The sequence below is a fragment of the Vulpes vulpes genome, chromosome 16, assembly GCF_048418805.1.
Source record: "Vulpes vulpes isolate BD-2025 chromosome 16, VulVul3, whole genome shotgun sequence".
Classification (NCBI taxonomy): domain Eukaryota; kingdom Metazoa; phylum Chordata; class Mammalia; order Carnivora; family Canidae; genus Vulpes; species Vulpes vulpes.
Genome location: NC_132795.1, coordinates 23,879,137 through 23,906,623, shown reverse-complemented (window position 1 = coordinate 23,906,623; position 27,487 = coordinate 23,879,137). Strand labels below are relative to the sequence as shown.

Below are 27,487 nucleotides of genomic sequence, written 5' to 3'. Positions count from 1 at the left end.
TTGATGTTATGTCTAGTTTTTTTGGTTTTGAGTAGTAAATTAAAATAATTTTTTTTCTTCCTCTCTATAGAATGAAACATTTTTGTGTCACCGGTTTACTAAATTTGTGATGAAATACAATTTGATGTCCAAGGATAACCTGATTGTACCAATTTTAGAAGAGGAAGTTCAGAATTCAGTTTCTGGAGAAAGTGAAGCATGAAGGGAATCATCTAGAAAAAATGTACTGATCACATAATTAACAATGATTATGTACTGTATATATATCATTTTAGACACATCAATCATGTATTCATATTATAGCTTCTTTGTTTAGTATAGGTTTTTGTATGCTGAGTGTTGCCTTTTAAAATGGGAAATACTTTTTAAGTTATTCATGAGCTGTATATTCACCAGTGTGGCACTCATGGTTTTTAAATAAGATTAGTATCTGTTTATAATGCCTGTTAATAAAAGAATTTACAGTTTGGTAAAATTGCTGCTAAACAATCATTGGATCACAATCCTCATCAAATAAACCCATCTATAAAAAGATGAGTGAGCTTGAGGTTTCGCACAAGCCATTTACTAAAGAAATAGTAATGTTTTCCTTTGGTTTTACCCCTTGTTTAGATATTCTAGAAAATTCTGTAGTACATAATTCAGTCTTACTGTTAACTTTTCAAAAATGAGATGAAAATGTTTTAAAATTCCATTCATAGTTTTTGATACACATAATTATGTGTATAATCCAAATATAAGTGCAAATGAGGTATTAGTAAGTACTAAAATAATCCTACTGTGCTCCATAAAGTGTATTCTAGACCAGAGTACTTCGAAAGGACTTACCTTTCTTCAACAGTGGACTGTTACATGCAAGATGATAATAAGGCATGTAAATGATGTTCCTACTGGAAACCTGCCCTGTCCTCCTCTTCCCATTTCATTTATCTCCCTACCCAGACTACAGTAGCTGAGAAGCTTTTCACCAGACTGTGATTTAGTGTGGCTTATACCTATTTATATTTGTATTAATTGCTTACAGATTATACCTCATATTAGCAATTACATTACACTACAGGAAATACGTATTGGCATAGGCTCTTGCTTATATCTTTTTTTGCAAAATTGTTCTAATTACTTGGAAAGCACTCTTTAGTTCGATTCTTCCTGTTGGTAGTAGTAATCTTTTCATCTAAGCATCTGAGCAACATTTAAGTAGAGTTGAAAAATATTGTAGTATTTATTTTACATCCCTTCCCCACAAAGTTTATGTTTGAATTATATGCACAAGTGAGGGGTTTTTTTTGCAATAATTCATAGGTTCCAAGGGTGTTGAATGATACATTTTTTTGGACTTTGTTATTATTCAGCGTCTTAAAGATTCAACTGCAGATTTTACAACCTTAATCTACTGAATGCAATTTTCAACAAAGCACTGGAGGTCTTATTGCTAAACTGGTTGTAATGAGGCACTAAGATAGGGTAAAAAGAATTATACATGTAGTGAAGAAAATATTTAAATCCATCTCGAACAGAGAAGAAAATATTTAAATCCATCTCGAACAGAGTTAACAGTTCTCTTTCATTTAAAACGGTTATTTTGAAATGAAGATGAAAATGTATTCATCTTGATTTTTTTTTTCCACATTTGAAGAAATAGTTTATACCATCTTATACCACAAGGATGTATAGCAGAAATGTGGGATATGGTAGCAGAGTGTGTGTATATATTTTTGCCTTTCCAAGCCTGCCAGGGTATCTGGCCTTGAATAGTGCTATCCCAGCGGTCAGTCATTACTGTAACCCACAACTATCTTTAAGTTTTATGTTCATAGTGAAAGGAATGTTGACTTTGAAATTATGCATTTATATTAATGTCACTATAAACCAATGGGAATAGTAATTTTTACACAAACTTGCTAAATATTGAGAGACTAAACTACTAAGTTAATAAATTATATGTAGCAATGTAGCTGTTCTCTGTAGATGGTGTCTCACAATGGATTTCTGTTGCTTGATTATTTTCTTAGTGAACATTTGAACTAAGGCAGTGGCTGGGATTGGGGATCTGGCTAAGTATTTTGAAACACATTCTGGATAATATGACTTGGTATTAACGGGGAAATAAAATATGTTTTTTCTTACTCTTTCCATTTTCCCTGTACTGTGTTTGGAACTGATCATAAAACAAACAAAAAACCAAAAAGAAAAAATCAGTTTGTAGGCTTGCTTTTGTGTTCATACTGACATCTCATTCATAGTCATTATACTATGAAACTGGTTCACTGTCTGAGGAAAGGCCTAAATGAAACAGTTATTCCTTAATACTGTGTACAGAATTTAGAAGATACACATGTATGTACTTGTGTTATTTTAAAAAATTAGCCTAGCAAAGGATTGATTTAGATAATCTTCTAAGAGGAGTATAGAAAACTCAGTTTTGTGCAATAAGGAAGTTAGGCTGCACTTTTGATTATCTGACAGATCCAAAAGTTAAAACTTTATTTCCATAAATTATTTTGATCCTGTAATCAACTCACTGTTTCACCTATCATTTCTGGAAAAGTAGCTAACTTTTAATATTTTGTTTTTGTTGATATCTTTGTTCTTTTGTGTATCTACATTTTCTAAAGTTGCATTTCTCAGTTAATGAGTTAACGCTTTTTAATATCAAATTAGAAATCCATGATTACATTGTTAGCAAGGACCATGTTACAGTTTTGTTTTTTTATTCATTAATTTTTTTAAAGATTTTATTCATGAGAGACACAGGCAGAGGGAGAAGCAGGCTCCATGCTGGGAACCTGACACGGGACTCGATCCTGGGTCTCCAGGATCTCACACCCTGGGCTGAAGGCGACGCTATACCGCAGAGCCACTGGGTCTGCCCGAAAATGTTTATTTTCTTAAATGCCTTCTACAGGGATCCCTGGGTGGCTCAGTGATTTAGCACCTGTCTTCGGCCCAGGGCGTGATCCCAGAATCCCGGGATCAAGTCCCTCATCGGGCTCCCGGCATGGAGAAAAAAAAAAAAGAGCTCTTAGCACAACTGAGGGACTCGTTGTGCTGGTATTAGCAAATCCCCAGGAAAAAGATAAAATCTATTTAGAGCCAGAAAAGACCTTTAGGAATTAGTGAGTTGAGTCCCCCTTGTCCTCGTGTCACAGATTTAAAAACAACAAAAACCCCTACAACACACTAAGGCTGCGATGCCTGAGTGGCCCAGCGGTTTAGTGCCGCCTTTGGCTCAGGGCGTGACCTGGGGTCCCGGGGTCCTGGGATCGAGTCCTGTGTCGGGTTCCCTGTGTGGAGCCTGCTTCTCCCTCTGCCTGTGTCTCTGCCTGTGTGTGTGTGTGTGTCTCATGAATAAAATCTTTTAAAAAACCAAAAACAAAACACCAAGGCCACAGAATGAAAAGCTGGTCCAGGATTTCTACAGATAGAGATGGGACGTCCCCCTGCAGATGCGGAGGCCTCCTCTCACAGCTTCTATTACTGTCCTATCACCTCTAGTTAAAGGGGTGAGGCCTTGGCAGCAACCTTGTTACGATATCCTGTTTGCTCACTCTCATTAATAGGGAGTTTTTTCTAAGCTTTACTTATACTCTGTCCATTTACCAATCCATTTTCTTTGGTAGTGTGTCTCTCTGTGCTTATTTTGAACATCTGATCATAGTTAAATGTGTTAATACAACAGGATCTAAAACTGATAATTTAGGGGAATTAGGAGGAGGGACTTTTTTGTGTTTTGTTTTTTTAAAGATTTGTATTTTTTCATTCATGAGAGACACAGAGAGAGGGGCAGAGACACAGGCAGAGGGAGAAGCAGGCGCCTCAAGGGGACCCCAGGACCACGGCCTGAGCTGAAGGCAGCCCCCCTGAGCCACCCAGGCGTCTGTCCCAAGAAGAGGGAGCGTTCAAGCATTGCTCGGGGCAAGGGAAATAGTTGGGTGTGTGGCAAAATGAGCTCGGTGGTGGTGGTGAGAGTTTTGGCTGGAATGAATAAGGTTTGCTATTTTTGAATAAAATGTCAATTTTTAGGGCAGGGGTAGAGATCAAGTTTTTGTTTTTATAATGCAATACCAGTTCCAGATGTAGAGCTGTCGCCATGAGAAGAACCCATCAGGAGAGTGCCTCCGAGGGGTCCTGCTGGTGGTCACGGGCCTCCCCCCCTCCCCAGGCGCCATGGCCTGGCCCCCCACACTCCTCGCTGGCGCCGGCCAAGGCCTTACCAGTGCCCAGAGCTCATTGTACACTTACTCGTAATAAAAGTCCTCACTTGGCTCGCATCAGAACGGAGTAGGAAAAGCGGCTGTAGACTGGCCTGGGAACGAAGTGGTGACGGCGGGTGGGAGGCGGGTGGAGGGTGACAGGTCTAGAGTCCTCTGGACTCCACGTCCTTTCAAACTACGGAGAAGTTCCATCCTGCAAATCCCGAGTGTCTCCTCTTCTAGGGCTTGTGATGTCCTGCTTCTATTGCTAAGGCCTCAGCCTGGGGCGCCTGGGCGATCAGAAGGTGAAGCATCTCCTTGGCTCAGGTTATGATTTCCCGGTCCTGGGGTCGAGCCCCGTGCCAGGCTCCCTGCTCAGCAGACACCCTGCTACTCCTCCCTCCCATCGCTGCTTTCTCTCGCTCAAATAATTTTTTTAAAAAAGGACCCATCTTTATCCCCTCATCCCAGGTCCTGACACAGCCATCTGCTGCTTCACATGGTCTGAGATCCTGTGCTGCCTAAGACCTTAAAGTCCCACAATTTTTTTTTTTTTAAAAATTTATGATAGTCACACACACACACAGAGGCAGAGCACAGGCAGAGGGAGAAGCAGGCTCCATGCAGGGAGCCCAACGTGGGACTCGATCCCAGGACTCCAGGATCGCGCCCTGGGCCAAAGGCAGGTGCCAAACCGCTGCGCCACCCAGGGATCCCTAAAGCTGGACATTTTAAAAAACGGACTCAACTAATACTTTTGGAGTGGATTAAAAAATGAAAATTTCGAGAAACACAGTTTCCCAGAAGAACAAATTCAAAAGAATGGTATGTGGTTAAGGAACTAATGTTTTCAGAAAAAACACTGAAACTGAAATGTTAAAACCCATTTTTTTCGAATGTGTAGTATAAACATTGAACTATTGCTTCTAGGGATGTCTGGGTGGCTCATGGTTGGGCGTCTGCCTTCAGCTCAAGTCGCAATCCTGGGGTCCTGGGATCAAGTCTCCCATCCGGCTCCCTGCATGGAGCCTACTTCTCCCTCTGCCTGTGTCTCTGCCTCTCTCTCTCTGTGTCTCTCATAAATAAGTAAATAAAATCTTAAAAAAAACCCCAACAAACCCAACTATGCCTCTAGTCTGGGAAAGAAAAAGGAAATGTAAATAAAATACCCAAACGTGTTTTAGTTTTATATTAATTACTGAAATTAAAAGACCTACTTGAAGACTGTACTAACTACATGTATTACAGTGATGTGAATTGTTTTCTCTCTTTTAGAAAATTTAACATGTTGAAAACAATTCATCCCTAAAGATTAGCATGCCCGTTAAATTACATGTATTTATAGTCTTTTGTGTAACCAACAAAAAAAATTCTTACGTTAGAAAGCCCGGACTTCAGATTTCCACATGTCTATTTGGGTGGTTTCGGCCAGCCCAAGCCAGGGAGCCAAGTCTACTGGCTCCGGGACAGCAATGATTAACTAGAAGGGCACAGTGAACGCTAAATGGAAACTCGTTGATCCGTTCAAAAATTCTTTCCATGGAGGCAAGCCTTCTAAGTTCCCTTGCTGTTTTATTTAGTAATCCCACTTTTGATGAGAAAATAAGAATAACTTGATTTACACTTCTTATTGGTTTGCTTCATTGATCTTTTATGCCTTAGCACATGCCTTGGAATTTTTTCAGCAACTGAGATACTGTTTTGCAGGGAAAGGACTCAGTAGGTGATGGAAGTGAAAAAAATAAACCACCCAGACTTGTTCTCTGTATTACTAGAGCTGATTTTCTTTTGAAGCTGCTTTCTGGTATATAACAAGGAAGTGGGGCAGCTGCTGTGTTTGGCTATCCTCAGTACTGCCCAATGAAATCAATACTATTACCATCCTCGTTTTATAGATAAAATCTTAGAGACATTAAACAACTTGTCCAAATACAGTTGGCAGATAAATAGTATCTTGTCTACATCACTTCTCAACTATGTTCCTGGGTGGCGACCTCCTTTTTAATTTGTTCCTATGTTTTTCCCCCCTTTCATAAATAGTAGGTTTCTTTTCATTCCTTTCTTTTTCTTTTACTGCTAGGGAATGACCAATCACTAACGTTCTTCTTGAGTTTCCTCCTAATCAGTCAAAAGTATTGAGTGAATTTTCCACTAAGTGTCTTGCCATCCTGGCTGACTCACCATGGTTTGTGAGGGCACTGGAAGGGTTAGTCATGAAGGGAACTTTCTGAGTTTGGGTCTCTGTTAACACTGATTTGTAGACAGTTTAGTAGTGGCGAGGTAAGCTGTCATGGGGTACCTGGCTGGCTCAGTCAGTGGAGCATGAGACTCTTGATTTTGGGGTTGTGAGTTTGAGCCCCATGATGAATATAGAATTTACTTAAAAAAAAAAAAAAAGAGGGCAGCCCAGGTAGCCCATGATTTAGCACCGCCTTCGGCCCAGGGCCTGATCCTGGAGACCTGGGATCAAGTCCCATGTCAGGCTCCCTGCATGGAGCCTGCTTCTCCCTCTGCCTGTGTCTCTGCCTCTCTCTCTGTGTGTGTCTCTCATGAATAAATAAATAAAATCTTAAAAAAAATTTAACATTGATACAATATTATAATCTAATAAGCTAAGTTATGTTATATAACTTCCTATTGACACACCACTCCTCTCCATCTAGGATGCAGTCCAGGGTCATATATTGCAATTACTTGTCAACAGTTCCTATTGTCTTTCATGACCTGGACATTTTTAAAACTATGTAGACCAGTTGCTTTTACAGAATGTTTGGGTTCATCTAGCACTTCCTAATGATTTCATGCAGGTTGTGGACTTTTTGCCAAGACTACCACAGAAATGATATTGTGTCCTCAGCATATATTAGGAATAACAGGATGTTGGTTTGTTCCATTATTGGTGGTGTTAACCTTTGATCATTTGTTTAAGGTCCAATCAAAGTTTGACTTGGCACCACAAATAAACACGTGTGCTGGGTTTGGGGTATCTTGAGCCTGAGGAGCGCTACCTACAATACTCATGTTCTGAGTCAGGGGAGGAAGAAGGTTGAACAAAGGGCATTTTGCTGAAACATTTGGGTTTGGGGGCAGCAAGAGCCTAAAAAAAAGTTGCAGCTGTGAACTGGACAGCTGGATTCCTGGCAGCGGCACTTGGTGCAACAGGCTTGTCCTCTTGTGCAGGTTTGCACTTTGTCCTGGAAGTTTAGCATTGAGCTTGGTTCTCTAGTCCTGACAACTCTGTAAATTCTCCAATCAGTATTTTTTTTTTAAGATTTTATTTTTTTATTTGAGAGACACACAGAGTGAGCATGGAGGAGGGGCAGAGAGAGAGAGAGAGAGAAGCAGACTGACTACGTGCTGAGCAGGGAAACCAACACAGGGCTTGATCCCAGGACCCAGGGATCAAGACCTGAGCTGAAGGTAGATGTTTAACTGAGCCCCTCAGTATTTCTTCACTAAGACATAATTTACACGTAGTAAATGTACCTATCTTAAGTATATAGTTCAATGAGTTTTGACAATTGTGTACACCGTGTTACTTACAAACAAATTAAGATATAGAACATTTCTGTCACCCCAGAAAGTTCCCCTGTGTGCCTTTATAGTTTCTATATACTGAATGTCTGTGTCCCCTCAAAGTTCAAATGTTGAAATCCTTATCACCAGTGTGAGGGTGTGGAGAGGTGGGCCTTTGGTAAGTGATTAAGTTATGAGGGTAGAGTCCTTATGAATGGGCTTTATGCCCATACAAAAGAGAGCCCTGAGATCTCCCTTGCCTTTCTACCATGTGAAGTTACGGCAAGAAGACGGCCATCTGCTGTTGTTCAATATAGTACTGGAAGTCCAAGCCTCAGCAATCAGACAACAAAAAGAAATAAAAGGCATCCAAATCAGCAATGAAGAAGTCAAACTCTCACTCTTCCTAGGTGACATAATACTCTATGTTGAAAACTGAAAAGACTCTACCCCCAAATTGCTAGAACTCATACAGAATTCAGCAAAGTGGCAGGATATAAAATCAATGCACAGAAGTCAGTTGCACTTTCTACATACTAGTAATGAGATAGAAGAAAGATAAATCAATTACAATTGGTGTAAACTGTACCAAATGGTGTAAATTGCACCAAAAGCCATAAAATACCTATGAGAGGTAAAGAGTCTGTACTCTGAAAACTATAGAACACTCATGAAAGAAATTGAGGAAGACACAAAGAAATAGAAAAATATTCCATGCTCATGGACTGGAAAAATAAATATTGTGAAAATGTCTGTGCTAACTAGAGCAACCTATATATTCAGTGCAATCTCCATAAAAAAATCATCAACATTATTCACAGAACTAGGACAAACAATCCTAAAATCTGTATGGAACCAGAAAAGACCTTGAATAGCCAAAGAAATGTTGAAAAAGAAAAACAAAGCTGGAGGCATCACAATTCCAGACTTCAGGCTGTATTACAAAGCTGTGATCATCAAGACAGTGTGGTACTGGCACAAAAACAGACACAGAGATCAATGGAAAGAATAGAGAACCCAGAAATGGACCCTCAACTCTATGGTCAACTAATTTTTGACAGAGTAGGAAAGAATATCCAATGGAAAAAAGACAGTCTCTTTAACAAATGGTGCTGGGAAAATTGGACAGCTACATGCAGAAGAATGAAACTGGACCACTTTCTTACATCATACACAAAAATAAATTCAAAATGGATGAAGACTTGAATGTGAGACAGGAATTCATCAAAATCCTACAGGAGAAGACAAGCAACAACGTCTTTCACCTTGGCTGCAGCAACTTCTTGCTAGACATGTCTCCAAAGGCAAAGGAAACAAAAGGAAAAATGAACTATTGAGGCTTCATCAAGATAAAAAAACTTTTGCACAGCAAAGGAAACAGTCAAAAAAACTAAAAGGCAACCTATGGAATGGGAAAAGATATTTGCAAATGTCTTGGATAGTATACAAGATTTATAAAGAAATTATCAAACTCAACACCCAAAATTAAAAAAATCCAGTCAAGAAATGGGCAGAAGACATACAAATGGGACATGAACAACAGACACATGAAAAAGTGCTCAACATCACTCAGTATCAGGAAAATACAAATCAAAACCACGATGAGATACCACCTCACACCAATCAGGATGACTAAAATTAATACCTGAAGAAACAACAGACGTTGGTGAGGATGTGCAGAAAGGGGAACCCTCTCACACTGTTGGTGGGAATGCAAACCAAACTGGTGTGGCCACTCTGGAAAACAGTATGGAGCTTTCTCAAAATTTTAAAAATACAACTACCAGGTATTTATACGAAGGATACAAACATAGTGATTCGAAGGGGCACATACGCCCTGATGTTTATAGCAGCATTGTCCACAATAACCAAAATATGGAAAAAGCCCAGATGTACATCGACAGAGGAATGAATAAAAAAGATCCCTCTCTCTCTCTCTCTCTCTCTCTCTCTCACACACACACACACACACACACTCTGAAATATTATTCAGCCATCAAAAAAGAATGAAATCTTGCAATTTGCAACAACATGGATGGCACTAGAGGGTATTATGCTAAGCAAAATAAGTCTGCCAGAGAAATCAGATGATTTCATTCATGTGGAATTTAAAAATAAAAGATGAACATAGGGGAAGGGAAGGAAAAATAAAATAAGATGAAACCAGAGAGGAGACAAACCATAAGAGAATCTTAACTATGGGAAACAAACTGAGGGTTGCTGGAGGGGAAGAGGGGGAATGAAGTAATTGGGTGACGAGCATAAACGAGAGCACTGTTGTAAAGAGCACTGGGTGTTATACATAATCAATGAATCACTAAATTCTACCTCTGAAACTAAAAATACACTATATGTTAATAAAATTGAATTTAAATAATTTTTTTTATTTTTATTTTTTTTTATTATTTATTTATGATAGTCATACAGAGAGAGAGAGAGAGAGAGGCAGAGACACAGGCAGAGGGAGAAGCAGGCTCCATGCACCGGGAGCCTGACATGGGATTCGATCCCGGGTCTCCAGGATCGCGCCCTGGGCCAAAGGCAGGCGCCAAACCGCTGCGCCACCCAGGGATCCCTAAATAATTTTTTTTAAAAGAAGACAATCATCCATGAACAAGGGAGCAGGCTCACCAGATGCTGAATCTGCTGGCATCTTGATCTTGGACTTTGAGCCACCAGAACTGTGAAAAGTAAATTTTTTTTTTAAGATTTTATTTATTCATGAAAGATACAGAGAGAGAGAGAGAGGCAGAGACACAGGCAGAGGGAGAAGCAGGCTCCATGCAGGGAGCCCGACGTGGGACTTGATCTCGCGTCTCCAGGATAACGCCCTGGGCCAAAGGCAGGCACCAAACCACTGAGCCACCCAGGGATCCCCGAGAAGTAAATTTCTATTGTTTGAACAGAAGTTTTAAATTTTGAAGAAGTCCGATTCTATGTATCTCTTAAAATAAACTCCTTTAATGCTAAATGTGCCAAGGTTAACTGCTGTTGCTTGCAACCAGGAATGCTGGTTGATATAAGCCTACAAAGAATCATCTTGATATTTATACATACAATGATATTAATGCTCAAAACATTTTTGGAATCATCTCCACAAAAAGTTTATGACCATAGCAGAAACCAGGCTCATTACTTTAGAGTTTTACCTAATTTTCCACCTCAAACACCATCTTAGAACTAAATAATCTGTCAGAACTGGCTCTATAAACTTTAGGTAATTGCACAAATAAATTTCATTCTCAGGGTATGATAAATCACAACAAATATTATTTAAATGGATGTGCTCAAAAATAAATAAATAAATGAATGTGCTCTAAATTCTGATGGTTTGCATTTAGCTAGCTTTCACAAACCCACCAGTAAATTGATTTAACATGTTTAGTGACAGACACTCTCCATTGTTAGCACCTATTCCATTTGGGTTCTTACTTGATTAGTCTCTCCATACAGGGATGTTTTGGGGCCCTGAGTCATTGCGAGAAGGAAATCTTTTTTAGCCCAGAAAGGAGAGTGGTGAGGAATCAAGGTAGTAAGGAAAGGCTAGAAAATGAGACAGCACCTCAGCTCTTCCAGAATGAAAATGCATCTGGTACAAATATAAAGCAAATATATAAACACTTGCTCCTGATAAATGATTTGGAGATAGTTGTGATTTGGACTGACTATAGCTCTGTCTCCTGCTTTTAGGTGTCTGAAGATTCCTGAAGGCTCATTTATCTTTTTCATTTATTTTATATCAAAGGGAATTGTTGTGCCATTGATAGAGCTGCTCATTAGCTCAGAGGTGATTTCTCTGGGGAGTAGGTATTAAATGTTGCCCATGAAAGATAACAGGGTGACATTCAATCCAAATGGGAAGGAACTAATGGGTGGTCATTGAGACCTGAGACAGAGTCCTGGAGCTACTGCACCAAGGAAAATGGCAAAGCTCGACACTCACATCTATGATCATAATACCTTTTTTATTATAATTTATTGGTATTAGTAATTCATATGCCAGGGCCCCTAGATTATATAGTGGTATGAAAAGAACTAAATATATAGTTGGCAGAAAATGGTTAGTCACATTTAACTCCTTAGGCACATCGACTCCAAGTATTATTACTTTTTTTCAAAGAATAGACTCAGAGCTACTTATATACATTTAAAATGCTCTAGAACCACTTGGTTATTATTTATTCATTGTAATACAGATTTGCCACATAACTTAAGGGCAGTTGTTGGAGTAAATGCTTATAAAATAGGTTTTGAGGATATGACTGCTAAGTTTTTATAAGAAGTTTTTTTCAACAAGAAGAAATAACACTTAAAAGCAAATTGTAAAAGAAGGGATGCTTAGCACAAATATTAAAAATTAGATGATTGGTATATTCCTGAGTTTTCCTTTAAATTAGAAATATAAATTCCTATGTCTGTTTTTAGTACTTCAAATCCCCTCTGTATACTGACAGAATGACACAGGGGTCTCTACCCCTCATAGACCCTGGCATTAGAATAACTGACCTGGGAACATTCCCTGTGTTTCATAACTCGTGGCATTTTGTGGCCTCCAGAAGTAATGCTCGTTTCTACCCAAAATTCACCAACCCTTGAATATGGAAGTCAGGTTCATCTGAAAATCAAAACATAAAAACAATTCTGCAAATATTGTTGATAGCTATTTCCATGGAATAACACTAAGCAAAATATTCTTCAGTTCCTTTATACTTACAAAGGTGATGCTTCTGCCTTGTAGAAGTGGAATAATTCCATGTTGCTCTTACCAACAATTCATGGAGATTGTCCTGGTTTAGTTACACTATATATTTGATAACATGTAATACATTATCCATCACGTGTACAAAACATATTATGATCATTTGTGTCAAAAAAAACGATAGCCCAATAACAAATGACATTTTATTATTCAAATGATATAATATCAACACCAATGCTAATAAAAATAGAGGCTGAATTCCTCAATGGCAAAGTCAGTTGTATTTCACTTGAAGATACCCACATTTCGAAGTAAGCCTTCTGTAGATAGATGAAAATCCTCTATTATGTAGAGTTTTAATCTTTGCCTATTAAAGGCTGGGCAAGGCAAAGCCATCCCTACTAGCAGAGCAAGAAAAGCAGAGATGGAACCGGTGTGTCTCCATACACTTGGAGCTATGAATACTTTTCTGTCTTGCAGTTTAAGATGAAGAAAATTCTTTTTCTCTACTAAGGTCTTTAAATGTTGAGATTCTGGGTTCTTTTCATATTGAGTTTTACGGGATGCTGCTTTGCTCTATTTCTAGGCTATTAGAAGCAATAATGTTTAAGCTCAAAGAATCAGTATGGGGCTGGTAACATGGTGACCCTTCCCTTAAAAGCAAAGACATACAAAAAGGAAGTTTTTGAAGAATATTTTAACAAATGGGAGCTTGCTTTGTATATACCTGTCATCATTAAAGACAAAATTTGGACTGTTATATTCAGGAAACAGGTATTTCATTAATTAGCCCTTTACATGTATGTGAAAGAGAGAGAGGGATTTAGAGAGAGAGAGAGAGATTGCTTTTTACCTTCAGTAAGATTCTGACTTCCTGAGGACTTTCTACTTAGGTGAAATACTCGTTGATATATTTAGTCTTCTCACCAGGAACTGAAAGAAAAGTAGATCTTGTATATTCATGAGAAACTGAAGTAGATTGTTGGTTAATAACCTAAGAGAACACCTGCTTAAACAGATGTTTAGTTGAGAGAAGCGTAAACACGATTCTAAATTTACAGTTCTGTTGGTTATTCTTCTTTGTCTGGGAGGTTGAACCAAAGTTTATGCAGATAAGAGGAAAGCCTGAGTCTGGAAAAATTCAGAGTATTACAGAAATGCAGGGAAAGCAATACAACGAAGTCAGTTGGCGATTATTTTAATAACTATTTACAGGGTCTTGGGTTGTTTTACTTCATTGCTCACATACAAGTGACCTGAGTTACTCCGTCCTCCTGGTCAAACTGTCCGTCGTCGAATTCCCGCAGGACGCTGTCACCGCTGCTGAACCCCGAGAAGCTGCTGTAGGGGCCCGGCCTGCTCTCCTTGGTCCAGCACTCTCTGGAGCGAGACGGGAGGCGCTCCTCGGGCAGGTTGCTGCTCTCTGTGGGCTGTGATGTGGCCGTGTCCAATCCAATGCTCCTGCTGGAGACTTTGCTCCTGTCCTCCCCTCTGCCGTGCCGGCTGGCTTTCCTCTGAAACACACGAGGTTGGCCTTCGTAACCAGGGGTTACGGAGATGGGCCCTGCCTGTGCCCCCAGGATGAGCTCCCTCTGTTTCACAGCCCGCAGAGCTTCCTGGCACAACCTTATCCTCATTGACAGGTGGTTGTGTACCTCTCTGGGCCCTGGAGGATGTCTCTGGGGAGAGAAACCTGTTGGGATCTTACTTTGGGGAACAAAGGAGGGCAGAAATACATTAGAGGTTCCATTTCCTATCTGGTGTTAGTTGGGATCCAGGCAGCAGAAAAAGTGCTTCAGCGGCCACCTTACACCCATTTCACATAGGGGCAGACTATACAGAGGAGTCACAAATAATTCTGACCATATTTATATTGAAAGAATGGGGATCCCTGGGTGGCGCAGCGGTTTGGCGCCTGCCTTTGGCCCAGGGCGCGATCCTGGAGACCCGGGATCGAGTGCCACGTCGGGCTCCTGGTGCATGGAGCCTGCTTCTCCCTCTGCCTGTGTCTCTACCTCTCTCTCTCTCTCTCTCTGTGTGACTATCATAAATAAATTTTAAAAAATTTTATTTAAAAAAAAAAAAAAAGAAAGAATGGCTAGAGTGTCCCCCTGGATCAAGCAGGCCACCCTCCTTGTCCAGCCACGAACCGCCTCTGCCTGATGCAGTAGGAATGCTCAGCAACTGGACCAGCTCATTCTGCAGACTATCTGATAAACGGTGGATGTTTTCACTGTGAAATATTTACGGAGGGCTAAAAATGTCCTTGGTGCAGTTTAGAGTAAAGAGGACATGGTCTTTGCCAAGGTAACAAGTCAAAATAAGGTCTATAAGTCAATAAAAGGAATCCTCGGGGAGAAAACTGTAGCAACTGAACAGGTGGATGTTCAGACTCCTGATGAGATTTCCTTACAAGCGTGTTTTTAATACTGGTAACGTGAAATATTAGAATATGATCACATACTTTTAGGTACAAAAATCTGAGCAAGGATAAACAAAAAAAGATAAAGATAGGGGCACCTGGGTGGCTCAGTGGTTGAGTGTCTGCCTTTGGCTCAGGTCGTGATCCCAGCATCCTGGGATCCAGTCCCATGTCGGGCTCCCTGCAGGGAGCCCACTTCTCTCTCGGCCTATGTTTCTGCCTCTCTCTCTGTGTCTCTCATGAATAAATAAATAAAATCTTAAAAAAAAAAAAAGCACAATCATTTCCCAACTCACAGAGCATTTATTTCTTGGAAGTTCATTTATATATTAGTTAGGAACTAGGATTACATTTTCTTAAATGCAAGAGCTACAATTATAAAAACTTAGGGGAAAAAAATGTAGAAGCCAGATGCCCAGGCCAGTCTCATAAAAGCTTGTTAACTCAGGTTTGTTGAACTGTAGTGTATAAAATACAAAAGTATTTTCTACTGGTTCTCATGGCAAATACACAAAGCAAACAAAAGCCTTAATTAAATTAGACCGAGTATGCTACCATGGAATGTAATCACCATTTATGATATTGTTTGTATAGGAAGAGCAGCCCTCAGCATGTTGCTTAGAAAGGCATGTTCTTTTCTTGGCTGAGTTACTGGAGTTCTTGGCAAGTGTAAGGAGACAAGTAGTTCCTGCCTCAATGAGGCTGGGGTGGTGACATTTCCATTGGCCCCCTGGAGTCACCAAATGCAGGTGTCAGATCTTAAATCCTTTTCTTTTTTTATTCTCATTCGCCAGAAGTATTGAATTTAATACAAGCCGTGGAATCTGACAGGTTTTCTCTTCAGGTTTGGATTTGAGAATGGAACATTCTCTCTGGCACTGGGGTTCTGGTCAGTGAAGATATGGCCTTGTGGCTGTAGGAAGGGCTGACAGGTACCATCGGACCGGGCTCCTTTCTCAAGCCTGACTACTGGCTCCCTTTCCCACAGGCATAAAGATTGCGTTCACTCTTGAATGACCCTTCAATGTTGACTGAGAGAAAAATAGGAAGGCAGAGATGCCTGGGAGCACTTGACTGCCTGGAACTTTCCTTACTCACCAGCAACAGGGCCAAATGTAAATTTTGCAATAAATTCCTTATTGTAGTAATAAGTGATATTTGTAGTAATTTACTTTTAGATAAATATTGATGAGTGAACAGTCACCAAATGTAAATTTCAAATATTAGAAGGTGACACAATAACTAGTAAAAAAGATTACAGACTGTAATCTGTAAAAAAGATTTCAGAACAAACACTTTTCTTTTTTACCATAGGATTTAATAAATACATCTTCAGCAACGCTATTGCCTCCCTCACCCTGCTCTCCACCACCTGAACTAATAGCTTTTCCAACAGGTCAAACTGCAATATTCTTATAACTTAGAGTGCCGGAGTCTGAAGCCAAACCTGTCCTGAGAAATCACCTACCACAACCCCTCATTCTACAGAGGTAGGACCCAGGCCCAGAAAGAAGACAGGATTTGTTCAAGGTCAGGGAGCGGCTGGTCTCAGACTGGATCCCAAGGATCTTGTCTCATTCTTTGCACACTATATTACCCACAGCTGCAAAAATATGAGTAGACTTAAGGTCAAAGATTTGTGTGTTTCCCAAATACAATTTTCCTTCAGTTACAAAAATAATACACGTTCAGTGTTAGAAAATCTGGTAAAAACAAAACAGTAAAACCAACCCACAATCCTATCTCGCAGAGATACCATTGTTAAAATTTGGTATATTTTACTGTGTTTCTTTCTTTAAATATGTGTGTATTTGCATATGCACACATAGATGTGTACAACTCACTTTTCTACTTAGCACTCTATTTTATTTTATTTATTTTATTTTATTTTATTTTATTTTATTTTATTTTTAAAAGATTATTTATTTATTTATTCATAGAGAGACAGAGAGAGAGGCAGAGACAGGCAGAGGGAGAAGCAGGCTCCATGCAGGGAGCCCGACGTGGGACTCGATGCTGGGTCTCCAGGATCATGCCCTAGGCTGCAGGCGGCACTAAACCGCTGTGCCACCGGGGCTGCCCTTAGCACTCTATTTTAAATATTTCTCTATGTCAATAAGAAGAAAATTTCCAGGATATGTGGCCAGGTTTGTTCCTTTAACTCCTCAGTTTTTTCTGATATTTTTACTATAAGATTGGAGAAAATTATGCCAAGATTTGGATGCAGATCTAATGCCATTCTTGATAAAATCTATTAATTTTTGAGAATCATTCTCATTTGCTAAAAATGGGTGACCCATTTCAAATCCCTGAGACTCAGTGACAAGTCAGTTGAATTTAAGATATACTATCACTCTGGCTTCCATTTTTCACTGTCAGTGTCTTAAAAATAAAGAGGAAAGAATGAAACCAGAATTACACCAGCAATCCTAAGACATGGTGTTGTCTTGGAAACTACTATGATGGAAAGAGTAAAAGAAGAGCTAAAAAATATGGCTTATAAAGCAGTAAAAACATGGAGTGGACATTGAGGATTTCTCTACCTTGTGTGGCTCTGACCTGGGGAAGGATCAGGAAGTCACTGCAAGCTCAGGTGTAGCTCCAGTACCACTTGGAGGTGTTAGAGGTTTTGAAAAATCTGTGGAAAGACACCATCTCTACTTGCTCACAGAACTTGTTCCTGGGTCATCCCAGCTTGGGGTTGTCAAAATCATTCAAGCAGAAGGAAAAGAGTGTAGAGGGCAACCACCTTTCCAGCCAGCTTTCCTATCCACCTTCTCTGCTGCTGGGTGGCCATGTGACCCAATCAGATCCAATCAGTGTCCTTCCTTGGGATTTTTTATGGACTGTAGAATAAAGAAGCTCTTTCTTTCTTTTTTTTTGGGGGGGGCAAGGAAAGGGCAGAGGGAGGGAGATAATTTTTTTTTAAGATTTTATATTTATTTATTTGAGAGAAAGAGAGAGCATGAGCAGGGTGGAGAGGCAGAGGGAGAAGCAGACTCTCTGGTGAGAAGGGAGTCCTACATGGGACTTGATCCCAGGACCCACAGGTCATGATCTGTGCCTAAGGCAGACACTTAACTGACTGAGCCACCCAGGTGCCCCAAAAGAGAAGAATCTTAAGCAGGCTCCACACCCAGCATGGAGCCTGATGCAGGGCTCAATCTCAGAATCTTGAAATCATGACCTGAGCCCAAATCAAGAGTTGGACGCTTAACTAACTGAGGCACCCAGGCACTCTAAAAAGCTCTTCTGTTTTGATGAGGTGGCTACACTCACCTCATTAGAAGCCCTTTGCACATATGCACATTGAAGCTGAAACAGATAAAAGAGAACATCCTGGCAAAGCTGAATCTCTGGTGTCAGTACCTGAGGGTTCTTGTAGCTCTTTTGTGATGTTATAAACTATGCCAATATCCTTCCTATCTAGAAGTCAATAAATGTCCTTACACACGTAGGCTAACCTGAGCAGAGTTTCTGTTTCTTACACCCCCTGGGAGTGGACATGGTCCTATTACCCATAGGTAATAGCATGAGTAACCCAGAAGAGAGCTGTTCTTCAGCCTGAACCTTGGCTCTGAGGCAACAGGGACCACTCTTCCTCTTCTGCTCACATTAGGAAAAAGGCCATTTGCTTTGAGTGTAAAGCATTCCCTAGATGAAGAACCTCATTAAATATAAAAGCAAAATGCTTTTATCTTGATTTTTACTTAATGCTCTTTGAGATACTCAACATTCTCTGTTTACACTAGCACCTGATTTATTTTCACAAGGACTTCAATCAAGGATACTACGAGTTAATGAATAAAGTATGACCCTTATGATTTTCAAATAATTTCAAATCAACTTCAAATGATTGAAAAAGTATGAACAAAGTTTAGTAATTGTCTCATTGTAAGGTAAAGAAGTTAACGTGTACATTATTATTATTATTTTTTAAAGATTTAATTTATTTAATCATGAGAGACAGAGAGAGAGAGAGAAAGAGAGAGAGGCAGAGACACAGGCAAAGGGAGAAGCAGGCTCCATGCAGGGAGCCCGACGTGGGACTCGATCCCGGGTCTCCAGGATCATGCCCTGGGCTGAAGGCAGGAGCTAAACCGCTGAGCCCCCCGGGCTGCCCCTAATGTGTACATTAAATATTTCGTAGTATTCATATGATTTTATTATAGCTACCTAGGAAAAGATCTAATTTAGAACATTTTTCTGGCTCCTGCTTCTTCTTGGTTTGTGTTAGAGAAATGTTTCAACAGATGCGCTCAAGAAGTCTTTACCACATAAAATCATTCATTTTGAGATATATTTTAAAGATAAGAATATTATTTGGGGACGCCTGAGTGGCTCAGTGGTTGAGTATCTGCCTTCGGCTCAGGGCATGATCCTGGAGTCCCAGGATCAAGTCCCACATCAGGCTCCCTACATGGAGCCTGCGTCTCCCTCTGCCTGTGTCTCTGCCTCTCTCTCTCTATCTCTCTGTGTATGTGTTTCTCATGAATAAATAAATAAAATCTTAAAAAAAAGAATATTATTTGGATGTAAGACTGCTCTAAAGAAGAAAAATAAATTAAAATCAGAACCATTAACATTACAATCCTATATCTCCCCAGGGTCTATTCTCTCCATCTTTCTTTCAATAAAAGAACTCCTCCCTGCCAATGCCTTACAATTTTTGGCTGGCCATAAGCTATTTCACTGTGGCACCAGCACATGGTTGACCAGATGACATATCCCAGCCTCCCTTGCAGACACCTGTGGCGGCATTAATAAATTCAGATCAATGGGATGCGAGAAGAAATATGTGACTTAGGGGTCAGTGCTTTAAAAGCATGTCTGGAATTCCTCTTTCCTGCTTCTTGCTGGCTGGACATGGCAACAACTGTGGCATGTTGAGGGTAGCAGAGCTGACCAGTCATGAAGTGAAGCCTTGACCCACCCTAGAGGGCCTGCCCATTTTTAGACTATTACAAGAGAGACCCTTCTGTTGTATTTAAATCATTCCTTATGGGCCTTTTTGGTGTAGCATCTTAGTAATTAATTAGTTACTAATTAATAACTGGTGAAAAAGTTGTTGATGACTAATACTTTTTTAACTTAATTTCTCCCAACTTTCTAATTAAGAAAAATTTCAAGTAGACAGAAGGTTTAAAGTGTAGTACAACAAACACCATATACTCATTACCTAATTCTAAACTTGTTAATGTTTTGCCATATTTCTTATATATATGTTTTTTTGGAACATCAAAAACACCCATACACTACATTCCATTCTTCCATACTAGCTGAAGGTAATTTTTATCTGGAGACAATGGAGGGTCATTAGGAGTTTCTAGATTCTTCTTCAATTTCTCCATAGAGCTAGTAGTGTTTAATCATCTACTATCGAAAGGAAAACATTTCTATTGAAAACAAAAGCAACATTTCATATGACCAGGCACTGTATTAAGCCCTGTACATGTGTTCTAACTGAATCCTCCTCACAACCCTGTGGTAAGTACTCACATTGTCCATATTTCATAGATGAGGACACGGAGGCTTGGAGAGTGTGTCAGACATGATGTGTGCTTGTACATGTGTGCACACCCAAGCACATATCTGCGTGCACACATACCCCATTCCCAGGGATTTTTTTTTTTTTTTAGGAATATTTTTCATTATGTTTTCTACTCCTAAGAACACCACTAAATGGAAACTACTCTGAGTTTGTGGAAACTAAGTACTCTTAAATGGCCTTTGTTTCTTTTATATAATTATCAAAGGAAAATGGGGGCTGAAGAATTTAACTGAAATAGAGCCTTATAGGTAATAAAAAATTTCGATTAGTTTTGAGTCTTCAAAAGTAACAGAAAAAGATCTTGGAAGAAAAAATTGAGAACATTTAATAGATGGAGGTAAAATCCTGGATGGAGTCTCTTATCCTACTGAATGTCACATCCTTGAATTCATTTAGAGGCCTCCCTCCAAAAGAAAGAAAAATAAAAATAGATAAAAGGAACAAAATAGAAAGGACTCTGCTTTATTATCCTGCATAGCCTTCATAGCCTTACTTCATGAGAATTTCATTACCCAAGGACAGTTTTTATTTTTTATTTTTATTTTTATTTTTTTAATTTTTATTTATGATAGTCACAGAGAGAGAGAGAGAGAGAGAGGCAGAGACACAGGCAGAGGGAGAAGCAGGCTCCATGCACCGGGAGCCTGATGTGGGATTCGATCCCGGGTCTCCAGGATCGCGCCCTGGGCCAAAGGCAGGCGCCAAACCGCTGCACCACCCAGGGATCCCCCAAGGACAGTTTTTAATGGAGAACAAAGACATTAAAAAATGTAATCTTTGTGATTTATAGAACAATCTTTTAATTTCTAGATTATTATATACTAAAAGTATATAGTTCTTTGAATTTCTACACCTATTTACAGTTTTGTGTAACCACAATAGGACACAGAACAATTATATTATCCCCCCTAAAACCTGCTATGTGATCCCTCTATCACTTCCCTTCCCCAAAACCCTAATTCCTAGTAACCACAGATCTGTTCTTTACACTACAGTTTTATTTTTTTGAGAATTTCATATAAATGGAATATCTGTAATCTTTTTATTTTTTATTATTATTTTAAAATTGCAGGATAATTAGTGTACAGTGCTATGTTAGTTTTAGGTGTACAAACAGTGATTAAACAAGTGTATACATTACTCAGTGTTCATCATGATAAGTGTGCTCTTAATCCTCTTCACCTATTTTACCCATCCCCCCCACCTCTCCTCTGGTAACTACCAGAACCACCAGTTTGTTCTCTATATTTAGGAGTCTGAGTTCTTTTGTCTCTTTTTTGTTTTGTTCATTTGTTTTGTTTCTTAAATTCCACATATGAGTGAAATCAAACCCTCCATCCATGTTGTTGCTAATGGCAAGACTTCATTCTTTTTTTATGGCTGAGTAATATTCCAGTGTGTGTGTGTGTGTGTGTGTGTGTGTGTGTGTCTGTATACACCACACATTCTTTACCCATTCATCTATCGATGGACACTTGGGCTGTTTCCATATCTTGGCTATTGTAAATAGTGCTGCAATATACATAGGGTGCATATCTCTTTTCAAATTAGTATCTTCATATTCTTTGGGTAAATGCCCAGAAGAGGAATTACTGGATCATATGTTATTTCTATTTTTAATTTTTTGAGGAGACTCCATAGAGTTTTCCACAGTGGTTGCACCAATTCCCATTCCCACCAACAGTGCACAAGGATTCTCTTTTCCCCACATCCTTGCCAATACTTGTTATTTTTTATCTTTTTTTATATTAGCCATTGTGACTGGTGTGAGGTGATCTCTCATTGTGGCTTTGATTTGCATTTCTCTGATGATTAGTGATGTTGAGCATCTTTTCATGCGTGTGTTGGCCATCTGTATGTCTGTTGCAATATTACACACACTCACAGAAAATTTTTCCTCTACTCTTATCTCAGTACATGAGGCCTACAAATTAAACTACCAAAAGACAGATTAACAGGAGGAAAGGTTTATTTTGGATGTCCTTGGGGGCTTCACAGAGAAAAAGTGAAAACCCAAAGAGACAGTGAGACCGGGGAATTCATACATGATTTTAGCAAAGTGACTAGACAAAGGAATAGGACTCTGGGCTGCTACGGGCAGCAGATTGTGGAAAGGTACACATGTGGGGAACCTAATGGAAGATAAGGGTTATTTTTAGTAAGGTTTGTATATGTAGACTCAAGTCAATGCTATTTCTAGCAATAAGTCATCTCTGGTGATTAGGAGTCTTCCCTCCCTAGTACAGGAGAGAACAACTTTACAAATGGAAATTTATTTACTTTTTGTTTGAAAGATTTTATATTTTAAGTAAATCTATATACAGAATATGGAGTTTTGAACTCACAACCCCGAGATCAAGAGTCAGGGTGAGTTCAAGATCAAGACTCTAAGGATTGAGCCAGCCAGGCACCCCTGTGTTACCTTTAAAAAGGGAAATTTATGTCCTGCTTTTAATCAGAAAGGGAAAAGATAGAAAGTTACTCCTATGTCTGTGTTCCTTAATTGCCTTCAGTTCAAAAGAATCCTTTGCCAACATGGCAAATTTTGGAGTAAAATATTTTGATCCCATTCAGAACTGTCTCGTGTCACCTGGTTACTGACACATTCATTTCCTTTGTTGTTATAAGTGGGTTAGAGACTATTTCCATATCAAGTCCACGTTTCCTTATCTGTATTCACCATTTACAATTAGAAGGAGAGTTTAAGGATTAAATGCTTCAGTAGAACATTTAATTAAGGGGCACCATAAACCTCTGCCTTGGCCCAGGTCATGATCCCAGGGTCCTGGGATGGAGCCCCACATCAAGTCCCACATTGGGCTCCCTGCTCAATTCTTCCTCTGCCTCTCTCTCTCTCTCTCTCTCAAATAAACAAATAATCTTTTAAAAAATATTTAGTTAATAAAGCATCAATTTTACTCACTTCTGGTGTTTGAGCAGCTGAATTCCACATAACTGGTCTCTGAAGGAACACGACTTGCTTTGTAGCCAAATTCCCTTCACTGCAAATGAAAACAACAGCTTTAGTATTTTCAAATTAGTAATTCTCAATTTCATACTTGGCTAGAATATTCCACATGTATCCTTTGTAATATAATCTGATCCAAAAATAATTATGAAATATTATTCTATATAAATATTGTGGCTGGAAAAACAAGAAAAAATCCCTAAAAACTGAATATAGTCATTACAAGAGAAAAATTTGTTTAAAACTTGTAATCTCAATGTGCTAATGTAAGTATTTTTATCTTTTTTTTGCCTCCTCCTAGTCTTTATACATGTGAATTTCTGCAGTTCTGTAACTACTACATATTTGCATTTCTGTGTTCTATGCCTTTCACTAAATACCCTTTCCTTGTTTTTACACTGATTGTATTCTTAATAGCTGCCATCTCTCAAAGAACTAAGATACTAAAACGTATTAAGCCTTTCCTATATTATTGGAAAATTAGGTTGTTTCCAGTTTTCCACTAAATTTTTTAAAATGTTGCTGTAAAATATGTATAGTCTTCTTTATTCTTTTTTTAAAATTTTTTTTAGTCTTCCTTATTCTTATGACTTATTTCCTTGATATAAATTCTCAGGAATAGGATTATTGGGTCAAAAGGGTATGATTTAAGCTTCTTGGTATGCATTGTCAAATTTGCCTTATAAAAAGAAGAGACCAATTTAGGCTGCCACATGTGAGAGATTTTATATACATTTTCAATTGAGAGACTTGAGCCACAGCTAGTTTTATTTTCAGATGCTTCTTTGTAGTCAGCTACTCAGTATTCTCCTTATTTAACTATCATCATGGCAAATTACCCCTTGCCAAAGACTACTTGGGGTTTGTATTTCTCTGAAATGCTTTTCACAGTCTCCATGGATTTATGGGGAGGAGTGTCTGTAGCTAATGTTGCTCAGTTACGACTTTTATTATGCAAAAAACCCAAACAAAACCTCACTATTAGCTGCATTTTATGCTGAGCTCTTTTTCTGGAAAACAAATGCAACATTGAAACTCTGGTCCTAGCAATATATGTCAACTCCACACCGTTTGAAAATCCCAAACTTACAGATACTGTTGAATTTCGAGAAACGGCAAAATTTCCCCCAAAGTGGTAATAAGAGACTGTTTCTTTTTTCTTTTTCTTTTTAAAAGAATGCTTCCAGTCTAATCTCATTCTAGTTTGACCTTATCTTTGCTTAGAAGAAAAGACTTGGATGAAGTATATTTGATCCTTGAACAACGTGGGGGTTAGGGGCATCAACCTCTCTCCCCACTGCAGTAAAAAAATCCACATATAGGGGGCGCCTGGCTGGCTCAGTAGGTAAAGGATGTGACTCTTGATCCTGGGGTTGTAAGTTTGAACCTCAGGTTGGGGGTAGAGATGACTTAAAAATAAAATATTAAAAAAAAATCTGCATGTGCTTTTGACTCTTCAAAAACTTAACTACTAATAACCTGCTGTTAACTGGAAGCCTTGCCAAATATATAAACACTTAACTAACACATATTTTCTCTGTTATATGTATTATATACTGTCTTCTTACAATAAAGTAAGCTAAAGAGAAAATGTCATGAAAAATATTATAAGGGAGAGATAATACATTTACAGTTTTGTACTATATTTATCAAAATAAATCTGCTTATAAGTGGACCTGTGCAGTTCAAACCTATGTTTTTCGACAGTCAACTGTATATTGTAACTTTTGGGAACAATCATTAGGAGACATGGGTTATGACTTAGGCACACAGAGAAGAGACTAGCAGCATACAGAATAGGCTGTTCTTTGGGAAGTACAGAATATGCTAGGAAAGGCAGTGGCTTTGGAGCCAAAGAATGGGTTTAAATCCCACCTCTACCGTAATAGCTGATGATACCACCTCATAGCTGGTGACTTTAACAAATTTTTAAATTCTCTGACTTTCATTTCCTTTTTTTTTTTTTTTAAAGTTAAATCTTTTTTATTTTTTTTAATTTTTATTTATTTATGATAGTCACAGAGAGAGAGAGAGAGAGAGGCAGAGACACAGGCGGAGGGAGAAGCAGGCTCCATGCACCGGGAGCCTGATGTGGGATTCGATCCTGGGTCTCCAGGATCGCGCCCTGGGCCAAAGGCAGGCGCCAAACCGCTGCGCCACCCAGGGATCCTGACTTTCATTTCCTGTCAGGGACTTTGTGATGGATAAACATGTTGATGTGTATGAAGACCTCCTCTGTGCCTGCCACTAGAAGGAGTACAACAAGTGTGATTTCCTTCCACCTCTTCTATTCATTTAATGAAAGGTAGGGTGGAGTTAAGTGGGATGGAAATGTCTCAGACCCTAGACTATCTTCTAGAGAGAAAAGTCAAGGGAGAGGGTACCTAAGAATACAGAGGAGGTTTCTGGGTAATGTTCAAAGTGTGTGGTTCAGGTAGAGAATCCCATGAGGGAACCAGACCTAGAAGTATGCAAAGATGAGGAGGGATCAGGGCAGAATTATTCTTCTTGAATAGAAAGCAGGAGGATATCAGGATAGGATGGTGAGTAACCTGGAGTGAATTCTTTCCAACCCATTATAGGATGGAGCAAGTCTGAATGCCCTAGAATGTGATGTTTGACCTAGAGCAGGCTTCTTGACCTTTCCTAATAGGGTAAAACAGTAAATGAAGTGATGGCTTCTCGAAGGCTGACTATCTTAGGACAGTCTCCAGAAGCCCAGGTAAGAGTGGAAGTTCAGCATCTTCCCATCTCTTGGGGACGTCCTTAGAATAAGCTCCTCAATTTGAAATATGTCTGAGACCACTGTGTCCCTGGTTTTCTTAGGGCCATTCTGATTTTTTTTTTTTTACAATATTAAGTTTTATTTTTTTAATATTTTCTTTTTTTTTTAGTTTATTAATATATTTAAGTGATCTCTATACCCATTGTGGGGCTTGAACTCACAACCCTGTGATCAAGAGTTGTATGCTTTTCCAACTGAGCTAGGGCCACATTCTGACTTAAAATGTGTCCTGCAAAAAAAAAAAAAAGGTGTCCTTCTATTTTCAGAACATCTGTGAGATATGGAAATATTTTTTAAAGACTTTATTTATTTATTCATGAGAGACACACACAGAGAGAGAGGCAGAGACATAGGCAGAGGGAGAAACAGATTCCATGCAAGGAGCCTGACGTGGGACTCGATCCAGAGACTCCAGGATCATGCCCTGAGCCAAAGGCAGATGCTCAACTGCTGAGCCACACAGGCGTCCCAATGTGGAACTCTTTTTGCTCTAGAGAATCTAACCATAGTACAATTAAAAGAAAGAGGTCTGAAGTCTTACAGAGGGGGCAGCTATTTGGCAGGGTGAGTGCCTCATAGTCTCTAGTGCTCTTAAGGTAATTCTATTTACTAAGCTGGGATAGAATATTTGCCAGGGTGCCTGGGTGGCTCAGTTGGTTAAGTGTCTGCATTCAGGTAGGGACATGATCCCAGGGTCCTGGGACCAAGTCCTGCATTGCACCTGGGCTCCCTGCTCAGCAGGAAGTCTGCTTCTCCCTATCCCTCTACCCCCCAACCCCACCCCTCTCTCTCACTTTCTCTCTCTCAAATAAATAAATAAAATCTTAAAAAAAAAAAGAATATTTGCCTTGTAGCACAGATTCTAAAAGGATTTGATGGATGATGTCATTACAAGACCAAATAGTGTTTCAAATGCCCTGGATGCTCAAAGAACAGGGCCTATGTCTTCTATTTCCTACAGCAATTTTCATTCAAAAAGTTAACTGAGTAAATTAGTATTTCACTGAGAGGAATTTAAGGGTTTTTTTTTTGAATTTAAGATATTTTTAAGAAATATCTACACCCAACATGAGGCTCGAAACTACAACTTCAAGATCAAGAGTTGCACGCTCCACTGACTGAGCCAGCAAGGCAACCCTCTTAGGAAAGCTCTTTAAGGTAGGCAGAGAAGATATTATTTTCCACATTTTAGGGATAAGGAAATTGAGACCCGGAATTTTTAAGAGTTTTGTCTTAGGTCTCCTCTATTTCCCATAACGTACTATCTCTTCAGCAAGTGTAAAATGAACTCAGTAAAGCCCTAATTACAGGGAAGAGTGGCCTAATTTAATTCCATTCTGACTGGAAAACTTT

The 27,487-nt window shown here is 39.2% G+C and overlaps 2 protein-coding genes across 4 annotated transcripts in view; one reads left to right on the top strand and one right to left on the bottom strand.

Moving 5' to 3' along the window:
- The window catches only part of HSPE1 (heat shock protein family E (Hsp10) member 1), a 39,382-nt gene extending 37,251 nt beyond the window's left edge, over positions 1-2,131 (top strand). For all 3 annotated transcript variants that reach the window (XM_026002606.2, XM_026002604.2, XM_026002605.2), the window contains one exon: positions 71-2,131. In XM_026002606.2, coding sequence (XP_025858391.1) covers positions 71-202 — 132 coding nt within the window. In that variant the 3' untranslated portion in view covers positions 203-2,131. The remainder of the gene's footprint in view (positions 1-70) is intronic.
- Positions 2,132-12,597: 10,466 nt separating this feature from the next.
- RFTN2 (raftlin family member 2) overlaps positions 12,598-27,487 on the bottom strand; it is a 65,381-nt gene continuing 50,491 nt past the window's right edge. Inside the window, exons 8-9 of the mRNA XM_026002601.2 lie at positions 23,305-23,383; positions 12,598-13,922 (exon numbers count right to left, since the gene is read on the bottom strand). Of these exons, the coding sequence (XP_025858386.2) occupies positions 13,650-13,922; positions 23,305-23,383 (352 nt within the window). The 3' untranslated portion in view covers positions 12,598-13,649. The remainder of the gene's footprint in view (positions 13,923-23,304; positions 23,384-27,487) is intronic.